Here is a 27363-nt window from a genome sequence, read left to right as displayed (position 1 = left end):
AAAAATCCTGCATGTCATCATCAAGCGGTAATCTATTAAAATAAAATGAGAAATGTTGACCAAATATGTTGATTCAAATTGTATTTATATTCCTTTCTTTAGTGAAATCACCAACAATTAATGTAGTAAACCACTTAAAATTTGGCTTGATAAGCAAATTACATAATCATATAAATGATATATGCATCCTCATATATAAATCCCTACAAACTGACCATTATCTCAAAAGAAAAGCTTGGACCATGACCCTATCCCCCTCCCCAGTGCTGGTAGTGGAAGTGACGGTTGAGGTAAGCAGCCTTCTTTAGGGACTTTGTTTAATGGAGCCCCTAAAGAATTGCACTCTCTGAGTATTTACTGGTCAGTAGATTGTGATTATCTCTTGGGGTGGGGTTTAAGAGGTCTCCCAAGCCCGAGTGTGAGAACCGGAAATAGGAAGCAGAGTGGTCTTTTTGGGGCATGGGGGTGGTGAAAGGATGTAATGATTTTTATCTTCCGTTTTTTTCTTCTTTGTGCAACCTATGTCTTGACCTGATGTTTGTGAAACTGTTGCAGCTGTTTATTTTTCTGACTGAAGTTTTAAACAAGAGCTGAATAAATAAATAGTGAGGGGAATGAGCACATGCTTTTTTTTCTTCTTCCTTACACTGTTGGGAAAAAGCACTGTTCATATCTTTGTGTATGTATGTGTGTGTGTGTGTGTGTGTGTATGTCTATGGGATAGTGCCTGTGCTAGTCTCCATGTTAAGTCATGGTTATATCTCATTACTTTGTAATCAGATAATATTTTTTCTCAAATTGTGGTAAAAAAAAAAACTGCAGCCTTGAAATAATACAGCTGAATTGCACCCTTTTTATAGGTGTGTTTTTGTTAAGCTTTCTCGCGCGCTCGTTTCCTGCTATCGGATTCCTCGGGAATGCTTTACGAGGGCTGCTTAATGTTGTGAGTACACGACATGGGTATGTTTACGAGCCTACTTTGAAGGAGTACGAGATTGCTTCACCTCTCCCAGTAACCTACCCCACTCCACCCCCCGCCCCAAACACAGAAATACACACACATACATACACACACACACACACACATAGACATGCATACACACATGCACACACCTACGCTCACATTATATTGTTTAATTTCACTTCAATGCTTTCATTCCCTGCTACAATAATTTGTGTAAAGCATCAAAAATGACTTAAAACTGCTCAAGATAAATGGAATATTGCAACCCACCATACTGCAGCATACAGAGTAAAATGCCCAGTGTTAAATCATGGTTCCACTTGGTCTCATATGTCCTCAGTTGGAGTTGAATTAACACTGGACATTTAACTGTGTATCGCCTCTTCATTACCCACTGTTGTGCGGATCACCATTGACTTAGTGCATAAAGTGTGGAAATGCAGGTCTGACCGCACAGGAACCTGGTGTGTCTGTTCTCTTGCCAGGTACATGTTGTGATGTCAGCAAGCTGTGCTCATGGGAAAGTGGGTCCTATGAATTTTATCATTCTCCTGATAAGTCAGAAGAAGATGGAGCTGCTCTTTCAGAGCAGTCAGGCTGGTGCGGTGTAATCAACTGATCACTGATGAGCTGATTGCACAGCTCTGTTCAAGTCTGACAGAATCACAGTGTCACATTATCCCTCCAACTGCTGATACACCCCCTTTGAGATCAGATGCACTACACACAGCTTGGATGCGGTAAAGGACAGTTTCTATGATACTGGTGATGATGTAGGGGATCGTGCTCATTACATCATTATAAAGGCAGGCATTTTTTTCCCCCTTTCTTTCTTTCCATGTTTCCTGGCCATTCTCGTGGATGTGGTTTCCCCTGTGAGTAATTAGAACAACACAGGTAGTGGAAGGACACTTCCTCCTTTCCTTCTAGAACCGTGACCTCACATCCTCCTCGCTCTCTGCTGAGAGTCATGAAACCCAGTCACACACACAAAGCCAGCGGTACTCAGAATAGCCTAGTGTGTCCACCCTCGTGCCCCCCCAACCTCCACTTTTCCAGATAATTTCTCCCCTTCAATCCCCTCTGACAGCAGGGGGTCTTACTTCCCGAATATCCCAGCTGTTCTGTTTCTCATAAGGGAGTCCCCTTTTGCTCCCAACACTGTTTGTCTACTGTCCATGAACTCCAAAGGTCCCACATGGCATAACCTTAAAATGGCACAAGAGCTTTGATTTAAAAAAATTAAAAAATTAAAAATAATATATTGATTTTCCCTGTTTACAAGTGAGGCCTATAAATAAGCATGCCTTCTTACAGCATTATTACACAATGAGCAGTTGTTTTGGTTTTACTAGAATCACAATGCTCATGTTCATCCACAGGTCTGCATGACAATGACATTGGGTTTAATGGACTGTTTTTATAATTGCAGCGCACAAGAGAACACATGCAATCTCCAAACATTCGTTTTAGATTTATGGTAATGTTCCATCATACTACAGAATCTTCTGTGGGAGAGTTAACGTCGCTTTCATCTATTTCCTCCAAAGAGCATCTGTGTAATTTCACGGGACATCTAACTCAGTTGGGGGGAAATATGGCTGAAAAAAGAAGGGTGACCACACAGACTCCCAAATGAAAGGCCCCATGTGTCCCTCGCCAGGCACGCCTTTGATCGTCTCTGGATTTGATACAGAGAGATTGCAGGAGATGACGGAGATGGCGGCTTCTCACACCAACCTCCGGCCACAGTCCCACGGCCCCTCTCCTGTCCCGCCTTCCCTCCACATCGGCAGCACATGCGCCCGAGAGTTTGGCTTGCCCCGCCATTCCTGTAAAAGACATTTTCATGTTTCATCACCAGTGGAGTCCACCAGAAGCCAGTTGGAAATCGCTCTCTACGAACCTGATTTCCCATAATGCCACCCAGAGGGAACCACAGTCATCTTACTCACTCAGTCCTGGATTCCTTCCTTGGGCAAGCAGCATAGCTGGGACAACTCTTGCTTTCGTAATGGACTCTATTTCCTTTTCATCTTTGGGTTCTACATGAGAAGGAAGTGGATAGTGCTATAGCGGGAGAATTAAGGATGTCTTACCTCCTGCACTGACAATAACACACAATGCACCTGTACCATCCCTCAAAAAAAAAATTAAATTAGGTTGAACAACATTCCTAACAAATTCGATTTCCCACTAAGATTTTTAAAATTACCCTAGTGACTCTTTTTTTCTGCTGTAGAGAAAATAATTAGTCTAATTATAAAATAACTAGACGGGTAATGTATTAGAAAGAGTGGAATAAGCCTATCAGATCACAACCTCAAATCCCCCACAATGGACGGGAACGTGCCATACTTTCCCCAGCCTTTCACCCTGAGGCATGGAGACAGCAGGGATGGTGAGCAGCAGACCTGAAGAGACTATGCTCTCCACATGAGATTAATGTGCAGAAAAAATGGGGCACAGAGGATGGGGGGTCCTCGTGCCGTTATGTTTCAGTACTGGGGAGGACTAGCCCAGGAATATCCAGCTGGTGCGCTCCCCCAGAGTCTAATCCTAATACAATGATGACATCACCACTATAAGGGTTTTCCTGAACACTGACAACCCCATAAGGATGTATTGTGCCATATAATGTTATTTTTTGTGCAGTATCTTGTGATTCCACTGATAAATTAATTAATTACATTTATTTATTGCAAAATTCTTTTAAATGTTCAATGGAATAAGGTTTAATAGAAAAATGTTTGTTTTAAAACAGAAAATTGCTGAACTGGTATCTCAAAATGAATTTAAATAATAATTCATTTATACTATACAGCTGAACTCAATACCCTTTAGCTGAGCTGACTCTGCTTTTGGATCTCATTTAGGCAAAGGCACAAAAGAGCTCCTTGCTAATCCACTCTTGTTATTTCCACAGACATAGGTTAATTGCTGCATGGCTTGGAAGCCAACAGAGCAAAAACACGCGTTTCCCTCCAGACTGGAATGGCTGAGACTCAGACATAATTATGCTAATAGTTCAGGTGAAGCGTGAGAGCTGCGTTATCTTTTCAGTCAACACAAATACCGCTAATGTATGGTGATTATGATGATGACTATAATAATGTTAATACTGAGAAATATGATAATGATAAAGATGATGATTTTGTTGAAGACCAAAAAAAAAAAAAAAAAATCATATAGCCTTAGCCTATATATGAAACTAAATGTAATTAATTCACAGTTATCGATTTTGTGGCCTTTTGTTTGCGATACCTAAAATGAACCTGACTTAGAGGATGTAGCAATGTGACAAGATGCCAAACCCGGTGTCAGATCACATTTATTCATTTCAATTTCAAATGTTTGTTAGGACTGAGTATTATAATTGAATCCAGTGGCGAACATTTATGACAATTAAATTGAGATCATAGTTGAATTTTAGTTGAAACAATTTAAGGTCTCAAGAATGTAGGCTGTATGGCACGACTTCATTATAATGAAAGTGAAGGGGGAGGGGAGATGAATGAGGGGCTGAACCAAAAAAAAATTGCTTTTACAGCGCCAGACTGGAGTTCGGCTTGCAGTTTGTTCTTGTAGTACACGTTGAAGAACACATCCATCGACTGGAATATATGTTGATACTTTGAATTTATATCAGTGAGTTTTTTTTTGTATAAAACGCATGGATATCTACTTTTAAGGTAAGGTCAAACTATACGACACGTACGTAAAGTAATTTAACGTCTTCTCATTAAATAATATTTTAAATTGGCTTTTAAGAAACACCTCTGGGTATTGACGCGCTAATTCAAAATAACTGGAAATTTCTATTCTTATTTTCTATAATTCAGTTATTTAAGTGAATGACTAGACAATGGGTTTTCAATATCCGTTCATTTACACGCAATTTGCCTGTGCTGCTTTTTTAGAAACAGGTAGATAGGGCTACCCCATCCTAAATTTAATTTGCTTTGGTAGGCTAATATTTCAAACGAGAAGCGGTGCATTTTATAACATATGCACATGATGAGCTCTTTGCATTGCCCTGCTTTGTGCCTGCGCTCTAATAATAATTTCCATATTCATTTTATAGGCTTTAGAAACTTTCTGAGAATTGAACTGAGTTCAGAGGGACACAGGAGCTGTGAAAAAGAGCCTTTATGGACAATAGAAAATCGTGATCTCGATTAATTGCGTCAGGGAAAATCAAGCGTTTGGTGGCTAGATTATGTGGACTTTTGAAATAAAAGTAATCGCTAACAGAGTCATTACTTTTTCTCCTATTACAACAATCCAAACCTGCCGCAAGCAGAGCAAAATTGATAATAACGGGGGATGCAAGACTTCAGATAAGTTCCTTCACAGGATTACGTTTCTGTTTTGATGTCCAATTATGCACTGCGTCCTATATAATTTCTAAACTCGATAATAATATTATATTTTCCCCCGCTTTCGTTAGCTTTTAGAACTGAGGGAGATACACTTGCCGGTATATGCTGCTGCCTAATTCATAAAGCTGTACTGAGTTGGAAACGGGCGAACATGACAATACGACCCAGCTCCACATTATGCTGATAATATATGATTTGCTATTCTTTCAGTTGACTAATTATTTCTCGTTTTTTGCAGGCTTTTCACAATGCGGTCCCTCAGTATATGGTTAATATTTCTTGGCAATGAAAAGTTTTTCTTGACGGACAGTAAATAAAAATAACACATCAACAGAACGTTGGTTTAGCCAACAACGAAGCCTTGTCCACTAGCGCCCCTCAATGGACTAAGTGGAGGACTGCACATAAGTGGGAATTTTTAAGCGACAGCGCACGAGGAATAATGGCAGACGGGGATCTGATAGCCACGCACTACAACAACACAGGAAAGGTACGGACGGACTCAGGGCTGAAGGCAGACTCTGTGATCTTCATCATTGTGTGCTGCTTCATCATCCTTGAGAATGTGCTGGTCCTTCTGACCATTTGGAGGACCAAGAAGTTCCACAAACCCATGTACTACTTCATCGGGAACCTGGCTCTGTCGGACTTGCTGGCGGGGGTGGTGTACACGGCAAACATCCTGCTTTCGGGGGCCAACACTTACAAACTAACCACCACGCAGTGGTTCTTCCGGGAGGGCAGCATGTTCGTGGCCCTGGCGGCCTCGGTGTTCAGCCTCCTGGCCATCGCCATCGAGCGCCACCTCACCATGCTGAAGATGAAGCTGCACAACAGCGGGAACACCTGCCGCGTCTTCCTGCTCATCAGCATGTGCTGGTTCATCGCCGCCATCCTGGGCGGCCTCCCCATCATGGGCTGGAACTGCATCGACCGCTTGAACAGCTGCTCCACGGTGCTGCCCCTCTACCACAAGACCTACATCCTCTTCTGCACCACCATCTTCAGCGTCATCCTCATGGCCATCGTCATCCTCTACGCCCGCATCTACGCGCTGGTGCGCACCCGCAGCCGCAAGCTGGTCTTCCGCAAGGTCTCCAACGGCCGCGGGAGCAAGAGCTCGGAGAAGTCGCTGGCGCTGCTGAAGACGGTCATCATTGTCCTCAGCTGCTTCATCGCCTGCTGGGCGCCTCTCTTCATCCTCCTCCTGCTGGACGTGGCCTGCGACATCCGCAAGTGCGACATCCTGTACAAGGCCGAGTGGTTCCTGGCGCTGGCCGTGCTCAACTCGGCCATGAACCCGCTCATCTACACGCTCACCAGCAACGAGATGCGCCGCGCCTTCCTCAAGATGCTCCTGTGCACCGTCTGCAGCAAGCCGTCGGGCAAGTCCACGCGGCCAATCATCGGCGCCGAGTTCAGCAGGAGCAAGTCCGACAACTCCTCCCATCCCAACAAGGACGAGCCGGAGTACTCGCCCCGGGAGACCATAGTGTCCTCTGGGAACATCACATCCTCCTCCTAGGAAGCCTCCTGCCTTGTGGAGTGTAAATGTCCCTCACCACTAATCAGTGAATGTGTGCGTGTGTGTGTGTGTCTGTGTGTCTGTGTGCCTGTGTGCTGATGTTCGCCCTGGACATTTTTACCCCCGTTTGTAATATTATTCGGAGGAGTTCCCTAGCACTATGGAAAGGGCTGAGGCACAGTGAGAACTCTTTTGCCAGGAAAAAAAGGGCCAAACTGGAAGGAAATGTGTATATAACTACAGCTTCTTACTTGAACTGGAAACTGTTTCTTTTTTTCTGTTTCTTTCCGATGCCCAGAGGACTGCTGGTACTGGACTTTTCCCACTTTCACATGAAGATGCCACAGAGAAGCACTTAGCACCTGATTTGTAACCCTGACTAATGAGTATTATCCTTTGAATTTGCTTTTTTCATGTGAAGGAGACGTGCAGTTTCAGTTCAAGGTGTATTTGTATATTACGTACAGCACTTGTTGTAAAAGTGCAAACAAAGGACTGTTTCAGACATTATTGACACTCTCTAAAATGAGTAGTTTGAAAGAGTGTAGTCTGCAGATATTATTATTATTATTATTATTATTATTAAATATTTAAGGAATACAATTAATGATGAATTTGTATTTCTTTGACTTAAACCTTAATTTCCATTCGATGTATATCATACCCCTGATTGAGAATGTATTTTGTACTTCATTTTCTATTATTATTTCACTTTTATTGGATAGACCATTCTTCCCGTAGCTGTGCTGTGTAGTTATATTAATAATACATCTTGGAAACAGTTAAAAGCAGTATTGTATAAATGGTGGCTAGACTGAGGAAGCCTGAATGAGGTTTATTTTCTTTGACCAGTCAGGCTTTTTCCTACTTTCTCTTTCTGTGTTGCCATTGGACATGTTTCTGTTTAGATCTTTGAACCACCCATTGGCCTGTCTATTGTGTTTCCATACCGTTGTCCACTTGAGTAGCCTTGGCTTTCGTCTAATTTCATGCAAATCAACAGTGCGGTTTGTACAAAGTACATGAAAGGGGCATGGTTAACCATGGACTACATGAAAAGCGAAAAGAGCATCAAGCCTATGTAGAAGGCCCTCGTCATCTCTCAAACCTGTCTCCTGGGTCCGTTTGTGTCAGCCTGAAACTGCATCCAACCAATCATTTGAATATTGACATAATTCAAATGTGCATCACAAGTGGTTTGGGGTGAAAACATCCTGCAGCAACTCTTATTTTGTTTTTATGTAAAAAGTGTGTTTGCTTTGTTTGACTCCCATTTATGCTAAGTGAGAAGAAACAATTCAGTGAAGTTAATTGCCAAAATGTGTAGCTCTTTTATTGTTCATGTTGTTCCACCACTTATTTGCACACTGTAATGTTTGTTTTGTGTTCGTACTGTTGTTAGATGGTAATAAAAATCAAACAAAAGGGTGTGTTTTCAGTTATAATTCATATCTGAACCTCACTTGGATCTCTCGCCTAAAGCTGAAAGCTGTTTGCGTAACTGTTAGAGCTTGACCAACAGTCTGGGTTCACAGTGCAGTGTACAATATGTGTGATATTCTGTATAAGCAGACAGTCAAGCCATTGTTGAAGCAAAAAAAAAAAAAAAACAGTCAAGCTGGAGAAAAAAGCACAGGTGAACTCATCTGGTTTTATGCACATCCAGTAGACCGTTATATTACTTTTCCAACTTGAATTTCTCTTTTTGCTTTGTCTAATTTCAGGTTCTCCCACAATTATGTAATATACACCAGTTGTACTGTTAGTAATTGGTGTTTTCCCTGTATATACCAGTGAAAGACCTATAATTTATAATTTAACATGCAGGTATCGAATTTAGGTTAAAATTACTTTTTTTTTTTTGGTCCTTTGGTCTCAGGAATGAAGATATTGAAAGTCATTTTTAATTGATCTGCCTAACAACTTATTTGTATCACAATGAAACCATGTTACAACAAACACAAAATGAACTTCACACACAAAATAAACATGCCCTATTCCACAGCAATATCAGCCTGTTTCCTAACTTGATTTGTGGTGCTGTGTTATATCATCTTGCCATCTCAAGAGAAGGAAGTGTTTCAAGCATTATGTGTCTCATTAAAGTGTGACTTTCTGACTTGTGTCATCTAAATGAACATGCTGCAGACCTTAGCTATGGACCTTATCTAGCAAGCCTGTTGGTGAAACTAGCTTTCATATGGTCGACAAGGGGAAACTATATTACTGGATGATTTATGTATACGAAAATAGTTTGCACATTGTTGTAAATAAAAACAGGATTGCAGTTTCACATGGGTATAACTGTAGGTATTTTCCCTCGATAATACCAGCAAAGGAGCTAATATTATAGAACTTAATGAAAGGCAGAAAGCTGTGAAAGGTACACCTCACTAAAATACAAGAGCGAGAATAGGAGCCATAGTAGGTCTAATATATTTCTAAGTTTTATATTGGGAGAAAAATGAAAATAGGCCATCATAGCAGAACAGTAGGGAAGCTGTATATATTGCCAAAAAGACATTCAAATTTACATTTTAATTAATGATCATTAACATCCATTGGTGTATTTTTTCAGTATTATTCATATAGGACCAAGTTCTGTGTAGATGCTGTGTGTTTGGTTGACAGACTCACAGGTTGTTGTTCTCCTGGTCAGTCCAAGTTAATAATAATAATAAAACGGATCCATTACAGAATATATTTTCATATGCTTTCATTTTTACTGGCAGAGGTAAGATTTTCCTTTATATGAGAACACGGCCACATATGTCTTTCTCCACAGACCTCCCCCCCAGTCCCCTTCTCAGAAAAAGACAGTTTTGTAGAGATCATCATATTTTGTAAGTATTCCATCATGTTTATCATTTACTGAACTTTGTTCCCATGTAGAATTATTACATTACCTGATGGTGTGTTCAATTTGGTTTGACCCCCAAAAATGGGTTGTGTATTGCATGTATACTATATTAACAGACCTTGCTTGGTCCTTGTGAGTTCTGTCCTATTTATAGCTTGAGTTGCATATTTTCAAGACACACTGTGCCTTACATTTGTGATTGCTATTGCTCAGATATTCAATTGATATTTTCTTAATTCACTAGGCTGAAATCAAGGAAATATCATATCAGGATCATATAACTCTGGGTGCTCTCTGTTAAATAGGTTTTGGTAGTGCTGAATTGCAACTGAGGAGTGCTTGTTGTCAAGCTGGTACTTTGCATATTTAAAATATATATATATATATATATATATATAATTGTAATAGCCTTTGTTTAGGCCACAATATTCACAGGAGGCTTCGGTCACCTCTACAGGAGGAGAAGACCACTTTTAAAACACTGCAGATTCACTCCTTCACATGCAAGTTCCTCATATCCTCACATGAACTGTTGGCTGGGAGACCAGCTGGGGCCAGAAACTATGTGTCCATGCGTAGTGGTGAAGCAGTGGTGATGTGGAGAATGTTCCAATGGTCATTAGGAGACAGCAAGACAAACATGACTTGGGTTTAATCATTATATTTACATCGACCTGCACATGTTTATGTATGTTGGCTTTTCTTCCCTCAAGCACCACTGAAATGCCAGTGCTGAAAATGGGTGGCCGAACGGGGGGTAATGCTAGATGGCAAGGTCCAGGTGAACTGTGAAGCCCCCCAGTACCAAGGTCATGAATATATGGCATACAGGGACAGGATTCAAGTGGCTCGGATACCATGGAAACCATGGATACCGTCAGATAACAGGGAAAAGACTGATGTTGTGGGAGCCCATCTCCTTATTCAACGAGATCTCTGTGACATGCAAATACAAAAGGGAAGGATGGAATTACATTTGATCGGATAGAAGCAATCCCGCAAAGATATTGGTAGTGTGTAGGTAATCTGCCTGGACACAGGCAAAGACCACAGTGTCATAGGCATTTTCAAAATTATTTGTGGGCAGTACCACAGTCCAATAATTATTAACTGGGTTTTTATAGATTGATGTAGCTTTTGAGATACAATTTGGTCCGATATACAAATTACAGCCAAATGCTTTTTATGCATGCTTTAATGTGCTTTAATGTGTGGGAGCTAATATATTTCCTCTAGATCACAGCTGTTAAGGACAGAACAATATGTTGGCAAATAACAAGTATATTCTTTGGTTACCAAAATTTGGGCCTGTCTAACATGCTTGTCTCCCCTTGTTTTCTCACGTTGTACAGCACTCTGCCTTCTAGAGGTCGTGGTAGCCTCTTTGTCATGCCCCTTTTGAAACAATTATCCCATTTGCACCACCTTAATAATCTAAGTTGATGAAGTAATTGCCACTAATCAAGCACAGTTGATAATTGACAGCAATGTCTACAAGCGACACATGTTAAATTTGGGCACATGGTGCACAGAACAGCACTGTTGCCTCACGGCAAGAAGGTCCTTGATTCAAATCCCGGCCACGGCCATTCTGTGTGGAGTCTGCATGCTTTCCCCATCCATGCGGGATTCCTCTCGCAGTCCAAAGTCATGCAGGCTAGGTTAATTGGAGAGTCTAAATTTCACCAAGTTATGAATGTGTGAGGGAATGGTGTGTGTGCCCTGCGATGGATTAGCAAACTGTCCAGGGTGTATTCCCACCTCTTGCCCAATGCAATGCAACGATTCAACTAACTAATCTTGGTTTCAAACAAGACTTTAAGTAGAGTCAGGCGTCTTAGTGCAGGGCTAAAACACAGACCTGCAGCCACACTAGTCCTATTTGTATAAGACTGGACATCCCTGCTTTATATGGATGCATTTTTCTTTCTACTTTTGTGATACACAATCCTGGTCCTGGAGAGCTACAGAGCCTGCTGGCTTTTGTTTTTTTTTCAGTGACCGATTCAGACCCCAGAAACCTGGTGACCAGACTTAACAGTGCAATCAACTGCTTTAATTGATCAATTACTGTGCTAGTCAAGCTCTGAATAACAATGAATGCCAGCAGACCCTGTGGCTCTCCATGACCAGGGGTGAGGACTACTGGCTCAAAGACATCATTTTTGTATCATTTAAAGTTCCATGTTCACTTTCCTTCCTGACTCTCTTAATATTAGATCAACAAATTGTTTTTATAAATTTCTCAATTAGACATTCAGTTGTACAATTAGGTACTTGACTCTGGTGTTGGTGCCTGGGATGGAGGCAAACATACAAGTCATCCCTGGCAGGGGAGGCAATGGTGGTACTTAATTTTAAAAACATCTTACCAACATCACTGCTAATGATTATGGGCTTAAAAAATACAAAATACATGCTTTTTAACACATCCAATATAAGATTTGGGAAAAAACACTTTTGGGTCATAGAAAACTGCCTTGTCTCTGCATACAGGACCACAGGTCGACAGACCTGCTTCTTGATGAGTGTAACAAATACTGGACCTGGCTGGACTGTGACTATGAGGAAAATTTATCACAGAGTCTGTATTCATGAAGTGTCTTTCACAATTAGTGCTGATCTACTATAGAATCATTTTCTCCTGTCCACATCTCCACCTTATTTATGATGCTAATCCTAGAGCAGCACTCCCACACTGAGATACTTTGTGAGTAAGGGCCCAGGTGAGGTTTTCTATTAGTACTACTCATACATTACCTAATTCTGTCACTAGATGATGCTCCATTCTAACAGCAAAGTTGGTTTGTTATTGACCCACTTACAGGTCACTGCCCACATGAGAAATCAAAGGAAATGTCTACAAAATGTGACTATCAGTACAGGACATTATTTTCTAGTCACTGAAGAGGTCAAGTTCTGTTATACATTTTTGCAGGTGCAATTATAAGATATGCTGTTTGCTACACACTACCCCCTTTTTCGGAAACTGTCATGTTTGTGGATTGTTGCAATCATGGCATTTGGTAAGTATTTTTATCGTCTTTTAATTATTATTCTTTGTGCCTTCAGAGCCGTGTTACGCAATTGGTTAGCGTACATTCAGAAATCTTGGTTACACCCTTTGTGAAATAAAATGCATTTATAGTGTGTTACAAGGCTATGGTTCTTATTTGTTGTGTCCTATTTACTCTTTGAGTTCTACGTTGTTAAGACATGCTGTGTCTTCAGATTGACTTTGTAAGTGTTAAGATATCATACTGATGTTTCCTTTATTCAGTTTGGTGAACTGAGCCGTGATTACATTCTGCTGTATATCTCTGTCCATTCACATCTGTTTTACAGGCTTTTGTGGTGCTCGACGATCATACTGGAGTGGTGAGATATTTTTGTTGCCAAACTAGAGACATAACACATTTTTAAAAAATGTTATTGTAATAACATTTGTTTATGAAACTGTATTCTCGTAGCAAAATGCCAAACGAGTCATTATCAATAATGGAATAACCCATGGATCATACTTCTCATCAATAACAGATAAACCATGGATCAATGTCAATTCTTCTGATATCGAGGATGGAGAGTGGGTGAAGGTGCTTTGTGGAGTTCCCATTGATTACACTGGAGGCTTTTGTCGCCTCTACAGAGATGAGTCCAAGATCCCTTTAAAAACGCTTCAGACTCAGTCCTATGTTTGCGAATTCCTTCTGTCCTCACGTGAACTCTTGGCTGGGAGACCAGCCGGGACCAGAACGGCAGTTCGATGTGACTACACTCTGCAAAACTATGTGTCCGTGCCGAGCGACCGTTCAGCAGTGGTGGTGTGGGGTACGTTCTTATTTTCAATGTGAGACATGGCGACAAATACAACTTTTTTAGGTTGATGTTTTTATACAAAGACACAAATGTTGTTTTTTTGTCTTTGCCAACAGGCACCGCTGAAAAGCCAGAGCTGAAAATGAGTCCGCAGGTGGTAATGCTTGATGGCAAGGTCCGGGTGAACTGCGAAGCCCCTCGATACGAAGCTTCTGAATGTATGGTATACAGGGACACGACTCAAGTGGCTCAGACACCGTGCAGCCATCGGATAACGGGGAAAAAACTGATGTTGTGGGAGCCCGTCTCCTTATTCAACGAGATCTCTGTGACTTGCGAATACAAAAGGGAAGGATGGGATTACATTCGATCGGATAGGAGCAATCCCACAAAGATATTGGTAGTGGGTAGGTAATTTATCTGGACATAGCCTACAGCCAAAGATCACAGTGTCATAGGCATTTTCAAAATTATTTGTGGGCAGTTAGTTGCTCCAAAAAACATAAACTATGCTTTTTTAAATAATGCTATTTGGCTTATTCTGCTTCAAAAAGTAAATGAGAAATGAAACAGTGCCTTCTGTGTTTATTTTCAGATCCCACAAGGTTGCAGATTTCCACAAACCAAACAAATGCCACATTTGTCTGTGACGTCCCAGCCCGTGTTCAGGACTTTGTGTTCTTGCACACTGGTGGTAGGACGCTCAATCTGGAGATGGGTGGCAAACTCATGCTTGAAGCCATAAATAACAGCACAAGCCCATTTAATCAGACATGTCGAAGCATTTGAACAGTATATGATTTGCTTTACACACTAGCATTTGCCAGTAAATGAATAAACCATAACTCATATATTAGGTAGTCAGTTCATTTAAAGTGGCTGGCATGCTATTGCCAGCCTGAGGAACACAGGATATTTCTGGGTAAAGGTTTGCAAAAGCAATGCAATTGAGGGAATTGTACCAATTTCAGTTTGTCAGCTTATTGATAGGAAATCTCCACAATCCCAACAAATAACCTTTAAACAAGGTTTTCAAGTGGAATCGCTCTGGAAAATGTCAATCCACAGAAAGGGATACGTTCTTGGTTGTGTTACCACTGTGGATAATTGTGACTTTGGAGAAAATAAACAGTTTGAAATTTTGATTTTGCAGTCTCTCTCCTTGATCTCATTTAACTAAAACTTTCTATATAAAAAAGAGCAACTATATTTTCTCTAGAGCACTGTTGTTAAGGAAATAAATATGTCCTAGAACTGTGAATCTGTTTTATACTTATCCCACATTCGGAGTTAACTCTCAAATCATTGTTATCGGCAATGAATATGGAATGGCTAATTATTTGGTAGTATGAATACTACCATTTAATTCCATGTTGCTTTTATAGACCATTAGCAGACTCTATGCACATTGAATGTATTTTGATGTACTGTATTGTTGGGTAATGCATACACACAGATTCATTCAGGCACAGAAGAATGGCTTTCGTTAAGTCCAAGTTCTTGGCACAGATGTTGGTCACCTTTGATCTGGGGGTACATGAAACTAATATCTAAAAAACTTTGAAGGTGAGCTTACCAAAACAGAAGTATCAATAATTTTGATGACAATGCAAACACATCCACACTCTACTCCACTCAACCTAAAACCTTGCCTGACCATGATGCTTGATGAATATACGCTGGACAGCCCCTCTGCTGGAATGCCAGCCAACACATTATAAACTCCTCAAAAAAGGTTTGGAAATTTGTGTTTGGTCGATCATATCTCTGTTGTTACTATATAGTGACCAACGCAACGTGGTTGCGTTGGTCACTCCAGCACGTACAGCACACCCGAGCTGATCCTACAAGTGTTCAATTGGGTTGAGGTCTGGGCTGTTGGCAGGCTATTCCATTCAACCCCGTTGGCTGACCTGCGAAGAATCCTGGTTGAGGAATGGAATGCCATCCCACAGCAATGCGTGACCAGGCTGGTGACCAGCATGAGGAGGAGGTGCCAGGCTGTTGTGGCTGCGTATGGATCTTCCACCCGCTACTGAGGCTCCTGACTGTTTGTTCAATGAATAAAGCGTAAAATTACCAATATGTCTTGTTTGTTCCTTGTTACAGATAGAGAGTTCAATCATCCAATCCCCCAAACAACAACAGGAGAATACATTGTTTGACATTGGCAGGGAAATTTGTCACATTTCACTTGGGACAAATGGGACATCATTGTAAAGGGAAATGAATAGGCTTTTCAATTATATAACATACAATGCTAATAATATAGTAACAACAGAGATATGATCGACCAAACACAAATTTCCAAACTTTTTTTGAGGAGTTTATTTATCTTCTGTTGTTAAGGTCTTATGATCTTCCAAACAACACGTTCCTCCTTGTTTAGTCTGCCCCTTTATTTAATTAAATCTTTTCATTTCTAGCATATTTAATTAGCCTATTAAATTGTTCATAAATATTTCTGCAAAATTTTTCTGTATTTTGTAAAGTGCTTAATAGATCTTGGCATTTCTAACTGATTAACAAGTTTTTGTATTATTGAGATTTGACTGCCAATTGTATGAAATAATTGGACTCTAGTGACTAAAAGGACTGAAGTAAATATGTATTTGTAAATATACATTTACTTGATCAATTTGTACTATATGTGAACATTCTGTCCTGTAGACAACAAGCTACTTGTCTAGAGTTTATTGGAATGACCACTGCCAGCCCTCTCATCTTGTCATAAACCAAACCTGACAATTCATGTAATGTTCCAACCACAGAGTAGCACATTCTACAGCACAGTACCAATCACTGAGCTGGTGCATTTGATTTCTATTTGGTTCACCTGAAAGAGGGCCCCCTGCTGGCATACCAACGCCTCTTCCCTTAGCAAATTAGCTTCCCTAGGTGTCTCCACACTCATAAAAAAAGGTTTGAATAAGGTCCTATAAAAGCACAAACACTTGTCATTGGGATGGTACATAAATTGCACCTAATCAGCAAAAAAACAATTCATTTGTAATTTTTTTTTTTGCTTATAAAGGTACGTATTAGTACCCAAATAGAACATTTGTTGTACTTGTTCCCTAAAAAACAAAAATGTACCTCCACTGTACCTTTATTTCTCAGAGTACACCTGCTTAGCAGCTTCAGCGGTTTCAATCAAGAAGGTTGCATGGCTACTTGAGTGGCTTGGCTACTGACTTATTGATCAATTGGGATAGGTTACCAGTTTTCACTTTTATGTTGTTATTGCATTGTCTGGAATTTCAATTATGAAATGAATATATTTGACATGTATTTGTTTTATATTTTATTTTGTTACTTAATATTAATTTAATCTATAGGCTAGGTTATTCTGTTTACGGTTCTTACCATTTGTTTGAACCTTTTTTGGTATTTATTCAGCAATGCAATTTCAATTGAAATCAAAAGATCAAAATTATAATAAAAGCTAATGTTCTGCAGTAATAGTATTCTATTTCTATTTCTGTAAAGGTATCGTTCTCTGTGTTAATTTCAACCTCGTTATTTTTTTACACTACAGAGCATTCCACAATCGTATTCATGATAGAGCTAAACAACCAAAAACTGGAAGACATACTGTTCAGTATATTTATTTTAGCAGGAGAAAAAACTGCTAGTGAACCAATAAAAATATGCACGTGGACTACTTACCCCAGAATCCTTGCATTTATATTTTAATACAAGGCATGATGGGACTGGAAGTTCTATGTAACCCGTGTCCTCGCTTTGCTCCTTCCAAAATACATAGGAAAGAACAGCATTTCCCGGAAGATTAAGCGTCTTTTACTGTATTTTGGCCCGCCCTGTATAATGGAAGTATGTGAGCGGCGAAAGGGAATAGCTGAAAAAACTAGATTTTTGAAAATGACTTAGTAATTGATGCACGGGAAATTGACATTTCCATACGTTGTTTGTCTACGGTCGCACGTATTGTTTAGTTTTGCATTGCGTATTTCATGCTTTGTTTTTGTGATTTTTGGGGTTAAACCAGGCACCACCCCGTTTCAGGCAACAGAGTGATATCGGGTAGGCTTCGGATGATCACCGTCCTGCAGTATGTTGTACTGACCGAGAAGGGGGGCTAAGGCACGGTTGTAGTGAATGGGCTTCATCGGTGGACAAAACCAGAACGAAAAAATATCGAAATATGCATGTATTAGCTATGTATAAATAAGCCAACAGTCATGAGCTAACTCGCTAGCTAACAACGTTAGCTGATGTGTTATTAGTAAAACTGATTTTCTTCTAAAATAAAGCGAGCTAGCATTGCATTCCACCTCAGTTCGACTGCATTCCACCCACTTAGAAAGGTAAGAGCGAAACTTTATGACATTTTACAAATGCAAGGATAGTCGCGGTGACTTTGGGAACTGTATAATTTCTATTTCTGGATGCAAGCTCGCTAGTTCGCTTGCCAAACTTTTCTCAGAACAAGGCATAGGCATATCAGTGTCTCTTCGGATAGCGGCAAGCTAACATCGTTATCAACTAGCTAGTTTTAATCTATATCTTTAGTTCACCTAAGAGTAGTGGATGTCGCCAGGTTGGCAATTTCAGATCCTAAATGTTTTTTTATAACAGTACGCGAGTGCATGATGGGAAATATCTCAATGTCTTTTTCTACATGTCAAATGATTACACCATGCCAAGGTTTATATTAGCTTGCTAAGCGGTACGAAAACGTTTGTGAGGTCCTGCCGGTTATGCCATCTCTATTGTGTACAGTGCCAGTTGTGTTAACTAGGTAAACTTCTCTGTGATTAGGTTGAGTACAGCAAGCAAGATGGAGAGAGCAGGCAGCATACAGCTGGACATCCCTGATTTCAGCAACTCTGTGTTATCCCACCTCAACCAACTGCGCATGCAGGGACGTCTGTGTGACATCGTGGTCAACGTGCAGGGTCAGAGTTTCCGTGCCCACAAGGTGGTCTTGGCTGCCAGCTCGCCATACTTCCGAGACCACATGTCACTGAGCGAGATGAACACCGTATCTATTTCAGTGATCCGCAACCCCACAGTGTTCGAGCAGCTCCTGTCCTTCTGCTATACAGGGCGCCTCTGCCTGCAGCTCGCTGACATAATCAGCTACCTGACAGCGGCTAGTTTCCTGCAAATGCAACACATCATCGACCGCTGCACTCAGATCTTGGAGGGCATCCACTTCAAGATCAGCGTGGCTGACGTGGCTGAAGACCTGGGGGGCAGTGGACAGACTCATAGGGGTGGGGGGCGGACCTTGGAGTCGGGAAGAGGGGGCGGGGGCTCGCGCTCTCTCAGCCCTCGGCACAGTAGCCCCAGGGTCGTAGGCGTGCGGGGAAACGGAGAGGGCGTGCTCGATATTCGGGACGTTAGAGAGGTGCGAGAGGTTACTCCCCCGGACGAGTCCATGAGCCCCCAGATTGTGGAGCACAGCGGATTGGGCTCGGAGGGTCTGAGCCGAGTCAGCAGCGTAGGGGGCAAGGAGCCCATCCTGCGGATAAACCGGGCGGGGCAGTGGTACGTGGAGACGGGGCTGGAGGCGGGGCGCGGGGGCGAGGAGGACGTGCGGGTGGTGGACGGGCTGCGGATCAAGACGGAGCGGCTGGAGGAGTGGATGGGCGCGGAGACCCAGGCGTCCGGAGAGGAGGGGAGCAGTGCGGAGGAGGTGGCCGCCATGGTGATCGACACTACGGGGCGCGGGGCGATGCCGCAGGAAAGCTACATCGCGGAGGCCTCTGGGGCCAAGAGCTCACACCCCTCCAGCAGCTTCAGCGAGACAGAAAGGTGTGTGAGCAAAGTGAGGACTGCACGTCAGACATGTAGCCTCATTAAAATCTTCCATTTGTCTGTGTTTGGGAACATGGAATGTCTTGATTTCTTATCGCCTGTTTTTAATCGTTTATTAAGTTGTCAAAAAGTGGATTAAAAAGGAATTTTTTTCCCCTAATGAAACCTGTTAAAGATGTTTTGAAAAGCGAGCTTGTGTAATGGAAGTCTTTGTTTCGCTGTCCTTTGTCAGGTTCAGTCCAGCAGACAGTGTAGTGGTAATGGCTGAGCGGCAGAGAGCCAAGAGCGAGTCTCCTGGCAGAGTGGATGATCAGAGGCATCCCACATCGCAGGTGTGTTATCCGTGTTATCACCCGGCTTTGTGCACACATACGTGCACAGGGACGGATGCAGTAAAGTAAGAGATAAATTCTCTGCTCTTTGATTCTCTTGAACTGTGTCCCCATTTTGTCAGCACTGATCACACCGTGTGCATTCTCCAAAACATGCTGCTTGATGTCACTTATTTTCTAGCCTCAGTTGTCAGGTTCAAAATTCTCAGTGTTACCCAGAAGAGAGTTTATATCTGAGAGGCCAGTTTGAACCATTTTCTTACAGAAATTATTCATTTGCGATTTACTTCTCCACCTGATCCATTTTATTACCAGAGGGAAGAGCAGGCCATTTTTGACATGGGAGGATATGAGGACTACTTGCGCGAACAAGTAGGCGACCGCTGGTTCCGCTACAACCCCCGCCTCACCTGCATCTACTGCTGCAAGTCCTTCAACCAGAAGGGCAGCCTGGACCGGCACATGCGGCTGCACATGGGCATCACGCCGTTCGTCTGCCGCATCTGCGGGAAGAAGTACACGCGCAAGGACCAGCTGGAGTACCACATCCGCAAGCACACGGGGAACAAGCCCTTCCACTGCCACGTCTGCGGCAAGAGCTTCCCCTTCCAGGCCATCCTCAACCAGCACTTCCGCAAGAACCACCCGGGCTGCTCCTCCCGGGAGGTGTCCCACAGCGCCTCCCCCGAGACCACCACCGTCACGTCCCGCGGCGGCAACAACGGCGACGGGTCGCCCGGTCAGGAGGAGGCCGAGGGCGGCGGCGGGGGACTCGGGCCGCCATTCGGGGAGCCCGTCCAGCCATCCGTCTCCACCACAGGCCCCGATTGATGGGGGAGCTTTGGGACGGGGTGTCCAGGTTGGAGAGCCCAATAATTAACACGCAGGCGGCTAGCTCTTCACGTTCTGCTCTCCTGCAGAGAGGGTTCGGAGGCTCACGGACAGAAGATGGAGGGTGAAAGTGAGGCTGCACCTCACGTGAGATGTCTCTTCAAAAGCGGGGTGGCTTGTTGAGCTGAAGACAGCTAGCCACCCCTTTTTTCTGAAGAGAGAATGGAAAAGATGGTGGTCTTCTGAAATAGGTGGGATCGTTTTTTTAGTGGATCTTTTTATTCATCCTCTCGGTCAACAGGACTCGGTAAAGTGGTCATACATTCAGGATACAGAGAAAATAGCAAAACTGAATACATTTTTAGTACAGTTACTTATATGTCGTCTCTTATAACACATCTACCTTCACAGTAAATCCGTACAGAATAAGGATCAATTCTCCAGCGACCTCAGAGCCCAAATGGGTGCAGTGCAGTTTGCATTCGTCCTTTTCCATTTTATACTTCTGTTACAGCTTTTTTTTAAACCTGTTTTGTTGCGATTACTTGCTTACACAGGGGTTTAAAAATGCAGCGCTTTGAGATTATAGTTACTGTTCATCTATAGTCACAGTGTATTTATAGCTTTGCAAAAAGCTTCAGTATCGGATATAGCTAAGTTGGAAAAGAAAAATCGTGGAAGATAATATATTTTATGTCCTTTATGGAGGATTAAACTGGTAAAAGTAAAAAATAGAGAGAAATTATTCATAGTTATACTAAAATAAATATGAAAGCCTAAACCTCGGCATAAATAAGTGCCAAAATAATTGTCAAGGGAAAAATTAAAAACGTGTTTCTAATATTGTAATCTGTCAGTCAGAAACCACTGACAGTATCAGACATGCCAATGGGTAATCAATGCACAGGAACTATATTTAATTATGCTTGCCTGAAGCCATGCTATATTGCAATGTCGCTTGAGCCCCAGTGCAGTTTTAGGAATGGGTGATGGAAAATTACAAGGCAACTGCTCTAGAGTCCAGCACTGCTCTAGTGTTGGCTACAGTGTGGAGTGATTGGTTATACGGTATATATTTCCATCACAATATGGAGGTAATGGAACCTACACTGTGTGTAGAGGTTCAGCTATTACTGTTTGTACAGTATGTAGAGTTTTTAATTTTTTTTTTAAAGCATTCTTATCCCTCCTTGGCCTAATGGCACAGTTTGCAAAGGCATGGCAACAGTGATATGTTATACTTACAGGCTATTATGCCAAGTTGTGTGTTTGCTCTCTATAGACTAATACTGGTGGGACCCCTTATCACAAAGCATTTCTTCTGAAAGGCCCTAGCCATTTTCTGTCCACTAAATGTTATTGTAGTTAGTTGGACAATAATAACCAAATGATTCCAAGATAATTCAAAGGTAATGACAGATGAGCACCCTTCCCTTTTCAAAACTGAATATCAAACAAAAATTGCAGAAACCTTTTCATCAATCCTCAGATTTACAGTGACCATATTTTGAAATGCAGCAAATGGTGTACTATAAAAAGTTAATAAACGGTAGGAGGTAAAGGTAGTTAGTAAAAGGTACTAAACCTTGATTATAAGAAATTCTTATTTCGAGTCTGTTGATAATGACAAAAAAAAGCATATTTCAATGATTTAAAAAAATAAACATGATTATGACTTGATTATGGGAAATGGTTCACAGTCATGAAGTAAACTTAATTATTATTTTATGAAATCTCTTTTCAAATGGGTATGAAAAGAGCTTTCATACCTGTTGTACTAGCTATGTCTTTGTCAACATCCTCACTATACCAGGGATGACTATAATATAGGAATGTGAAAAACATTCTAAATGCTACTAGAAGTGAAACTGGGTTCTCCGAGTTCAAGGAATATCACCGCTATCATATTATTTAAAGCAGACTCACTTTGTGATTCTAAATTATTATAATCTGGGCAGAAACCAATCAGTCTCAAAGACAGGGGCCGCTGTATAAAATGAGAAAACTCAGCCACATTCATGTTAGCTAGCTAACAAATTTCTTTTAAAGGATAGTAAATAATTAGCTAAATAATTGTTGGGTTCGGGGAGGGAGGTAAGAAAAAGACCAGTTTTCCCAATTTACTACCATCTGGCTGTCTGGTGTGAAAAGTGCTCTTAAATCAACTGTATTTGATGGAATGTGAGTGTCATTTGATGCAAAAAAGTGAAACGATAAATGTTGACAAAAATACGTGTAGATTGATGGAAATTAATTAATAATTGATTGTACACATTTATTTTTGTCAACATATATCTGTTTCATTTTGCCAGGTTTAATCCTCCATAACACCTTTTGCCTCGAGACAATCTTAATAAGTTACTTAATAATGATTTGGGTCGGAAATAGATCCATGCCTCTTAATTACTAGCAATTTGGAAACGATATCCATTAATATCTTCTTTTATGTCCCCTGGTGTCTTCAGGAAAAGTACACTTAGTTTAATTACTTAATAAGTGCTTCTAATCACAATGGTTTGTGTCACTCAGTTTAAAGAAATGCGTACTGTTTCAAGTGTCTTGAACGAATGGTAGAAAGGCATCCTTGGACCAAACCAGCACAATGTCTTTCAGTAAACTGGTGAAGACATGCAGGGGGAAATAGTTTAATTTAGTTTATTCAAAGAGCTCAAATAAAATCTTATGCATTTAAATAATCTGACTGGCATAGTATTGGCATAGCATTTAAAGCCAGTGAAATTGAGAGATTGCTTTATTTATCTGTATTTATTTTAAACTCTTTTTTAGTTTTTTTATATTTTCCAAATGATGAAAATCAGCTGCTGAATGTTATTTTTAAAAAAAACCTAATGTAGAAAACACAAAACGGACTTCAACTGCAGATAAGCTAAACTACAGTTACCTCTCTGGATTCAGTTACCTCACACACATATCAATACGCAATACAGCTCTGCTACAAGCAGATTGGTGCATGCACTCTGCAGAACTGTAGGTGAACTTCTCTTTTTTTGTATGTTTTGACTGTTTTATCTCTTGACTGCTTTGGAAAAAAGGCAGCCATGTTTTATATATCGTTCAGCTTGGGCTGCATGTCAGGACTCTTTTTCAGTCATAGCTGGGGGGGGGTGTATTTCACATCTGAATCTTGGGAGATGGGAATCGGTGGAGTAAGGGATGTGGGAAATGCGAGTGAACGACAAAGAAATCATGACGTGATTATACATGGATGATCATCTTAATGAATACTCTGTGGAAAGACAGGAGGATATTGATTGGGGAATGTAGAAATTCCGTGTGGAGGACCATGTGCAGAGAAGCCAGAAATCCCTTCCTCAGAAAAGAGGTCCTTTGCCTCAGGCACATGACCGAAGTTGACGGTTTCGAAATTGCCACGAATAGCTGTTTTATTTGAACGATTGACGGGATTGGTGCATACAGGAGTCCTGAGATGCATCAGTACAACTGAGGCGTAGTTGACAACCAGAACAACGGTCCACTTCCTCTTCGAACACCTGCAAGCCAAAATGACAACATTGAGCACTAATAAAAAGATGTTTAAAACTAAATACCAATTTTTAATGACTACAGATATATATTATATATACATGTATTTAAGCAAAATTGTATTTATACAGCCATTGATTTACGACTAAAATGTTTAAAGGAAATGCTATAGCAGCAAAATGATCTGGCTGTTATCAATGTTTAGTCATTTTTAAAAATATGAGCTGTGAATCACTTATGGGTGTGAAAAGATTTTTATTGGTTGATTGCGAGTGTAAAAACAGCTACTGATTTTATATTGTTTTATTTTTCTTCTCGCTTAGTGACAGATATGGCAGGTATCCTTTTCTTCTTTACACACCTCTGTCTACACTTCAGGTCCTCAACACTTACAACAGATATCAGGTATTTTATGTTTTTTTATGCTTGTTTATATTTAAAGTTTAATATAGACTGGGTTTTAGGGTTGTCTTTCTGTAATCCAGGGATAATATCTTAGGTTATATGAACTGTTTCACAAGTGCAGTTTTTGAATATATAATTTTTAGTTCCTTTCAAAAAGTGCAAAAATATGCTAACACGGTGGTAGCTAATGACTAAGATAATAAACATTGTACATCTTAAGTTTATGGTAGCAACAAGACAATGACAGTTGCTGCAATAGATGGGCCAGATGGTTCATTATTATACATCAGAAAGGCATCGGCGACAGGGCTACTCACAGCTGTTGGCGAACTTCCAAAACACTCCCGAAGTAAGGTTAAATCTTCGTTTCTTAAATCTTCCTTTTTTTGTTTAATGTTCAAAATAATATTGGAGTGTAGCGTATGATTTCTAAATATGTAATCTTTACTGGTCTTATGTGTTTCTTTTATGGGTTTCAGGCTTTCTGGTGTAGAATGTGTGAAAGAAGTCTGATTATTGTTAAAAATTGAAAGCACTCTGATTCGAACCGTGAACGATTTTCTAATTATGACGATCGTGTGGATAAAAAAACAAAAACATTTTGTTTACAGCCTGAAGATAATGTAAGTTCCCTGATACTGAAACCACTTCTGTGCAGGACCTTGGTTTGGTTTGTGCACAGCCGTTGGTTGAAGTGTTTGTTTATGTAATAACAGAAATATCGTGCGATTTGCCCACTTACTGTATGCAACACATTAGAAAGTGTAATGAGAGGCAGAGAAGCTCTCTGCCCTTTGGGTAATGGAGTTAACTTGCCCAACTCTGGAGGAAGCACTACCATTCTGCACTCTGTCTCTGTGCAATTTTAAAAAGTCTCAAATCCATTAAATCTTTATTTTAAAGCTTTAATAGTTGAACAACCAGAAAATAAATTGTATATTTATAGTGTAAATATGAATATCTGAACATGTTTCATGTATGGATGTAAACCTAAAGATGTATTGTTTAACATCATTGACATGAACAAGCTTTCTCACACAAATTCACCATTACATAGCAGTAGTTTCATGTGTGTTTATGTTTTTTGTTTGTTTGCCCTCATTTACCTCTGTTCTATGTGAATTTTGCAATGCCATCTTAACAAGCTAGTGAAATGTTTTCATTTAAGACCTGCAATATTGTAGTTAGTAAATTCAGTTACTCCAGTGCAGCTAAGCTGTGAAACGTAAGCTGTTAAACACTGATTTCTGACCCAAGATTCGTTTCTCTAGAACAGACATGTGCACTCGCTTTATGTTGTGATGGGTCATATCAGAGACAGGATTGCAACACAGGAATTTATCACTTAGAGAAGATTCTGACCACATTGTTCATTAAACACAATTTCCTAGAACATACTTATTGCAACTCACATTATCATAATGCTTACAAGCCGGGCTGAGCGTACATAAAGCCTTGTGTTAGGACTTTTGCTGTCTTATATAAAGTTACAAAACGACATTTAAAGATTCTGACATTAGAATTAAGTAATTTGAGGACACAAATAGTTGATGCCGTGTCACCTGAAAATATGACTATTCTACAACTTCCCTTTTCTGTTCAAAAATCAAACTGAAGCAACCAACTGGTTAATCATTTTGTTTGGATTGCAAGAAAAAAATCTGCATCACAAAAAGAATATGGGGAAGTTATTAGAACTGATAATTATAAAACCATGAACTTCAGCGAATCAGTAATACGTTTTAAAAAGAAATCCCTTTAAAACCTAGTTTTGTTTGGTGTTCTCAACTTACTTTTTCTGAATTAGTGTTTTGGAAGTTTTGCTTTAGTTGTGTCCTTAGATTGCATGGTCCAGTTGAAAAATAATCATTATGAATACATTTGTAGAATAGAGTCTGGGTTAAGCTTTGGGCCTGTGGTTGTAAGGAATGGTTAGGTTTATTACTTGGGGTCATTTTTGTGGGCCAAAGCATTTTTTTTTGTTTTGTTTTGAAGCTTTGTGTAAAATGATTAACTTGTAAAATTTATAACTTCACAATGAACCACTACACAGCATTCAATAGCCAAACAGTACTCATTTTAAAGACTCGTTCTTGTTCTGAAACAAAATAAAGCACTTTAAGTGTTACTGTGAAGGAAACTTTATTATGTCTAATTAGTATGTGAATGGCCCAAAGTTTGTTGGATATTGCAAGACCCATGCATTTCTAATATGAAATAAAATGCTGTTTTCATAAATTAAATTCAACTGTGTTCAGTGTCTTGTTTGACAAATCTTATTTTACTTACCAGTATCTAATACAGTACCCTCCAGCAGTATGATGACGGGAGAGTGAAATTTGTTATTTTTGATATATACTAAAGTAATTTGGATCTGAGATCAAAAAGATTAATATAAGACAAAAGTATTGCTCCAGTGTTTTTCCTTTTGCATGGATTGTTCGCTCATAAAAGAGCAGAGAGTGTCTAGTCTTGAGTTTTGTTTTCATCTGTGGAGATTGGATTTGGAGTCAGAGGCATACACCGTCATGAAGACCAGAGAACTAACTACGGCTGAAAAACAATTAATCTGTAAACAGAGAGCATAAGAATTAAGAAGGATAACATAAACTGGACATATCAAGTACAGGAGTTTGGAGTCATGAAAAAGAAAGAAACCACTGGTGGACCCAAAAATAAACACTGTACAGATTAGCCAAGGAAGACAACTGCAATGGTTGATGGACATCCTAAGAGCTGTGAAGAAAAACCCTGAAACAACGGTCAGTGACATCACCACCGGTCTCCAGAGGCCAGCAGTGAGAACCACCATTTACAGAAGACTTTGAGAGCAGAATCATACATGCTACACTGCAAGATGCAAACCTCTCATCAGCAGCAAGAATCGAAAAGCCAGATCTCAATATGTGTAAAGAAATTCCTCCAACCTCATCGCTTCACTTCATCCTGCAGCAAGACAA

General features: G+C 40.5%; 2 protein-coding genes and 1 long non-coding RNA gene across 3 annotated transcripts; all 3 read left to right on the top strand.

Annotated features, from left to right (window-relative positions):
* The first annotated feature begins 4500 nt into the window (after positions 1-4500).
* On the top strand, positions 4501-8299 carry s1pr1 (sphingosine-1-phosphate receptor 1). Its single transcript, XM_064333258.1, has 2 exons — positions 4501-4656; positions 5585-8299. Exon 2 carries the CDS (start codon positions 5789-5791, stop codon positions 6869-6871), a length of 1083 nt encoding a protein of 360 aa, XP_064189328.1. The 5' UTR covers positions 4501-4656; positions 5585-5788; the 3' UTR covers positions 6872-8299.
* A 4280-nt stretch (positions 8300-12579) lies between these two features.
* Positions 12580-14692, top strand: LOC135253671 (uncharacterized). Its single transcript, XR_010329674.1, has 5 exons — positions 12580-12757; positions 13077-13109; positions 13269-13559; positions 13664-13954; positions 14143-14692. It is a non-coding gene; the product is annotated as an uncharacterized LOC135253671 (long non-coding RNA).
* Positions 14693-17288: 2596 nt separating this feature from the next.
* On the top strand, positions 17289-26646 carry zbtb37 (zinc finger and BTB domain containing 37). Its single transcript, XM_064333256.1, has 4 exons — positions 17289-17875; positions 18330-19328; positions 19564-19663; positions 19979-26646. The coding sequence occupies exons 2-4, from the start codon at positions 18349-18351 to the stop codon at positions 20492-20494; spliced, it is 1596 nt and encodes a 531-aa protein (XP_064189326.1). The 5' UTR covers positions 17289-17875; positions 18330-18348; the 3' UTR covers positions 20495-26646.
* The last annotated feature ends 717 nt before the right edge of the window (positions 26647-27363 follow it).

Source organism: Anguilla rostrata, chromosome 4, assembly GCF_018555375.3.
Source record: "Anguilla rostrata isolate EN2019 chromosome 4, ASM1855537v3, whole genome shotgun sequence".
Lineage (NCBI taxonomy): Eukaryota > Metazoa > Chordata > Actinopteri > Anguilliformes > Anguillidae > Anguilla > Anguilla rostrata.
Note: the sequence above shows the minus strand (reverse complement) of the source record. Positions and strands in the feature narration are given on the sequence as shown.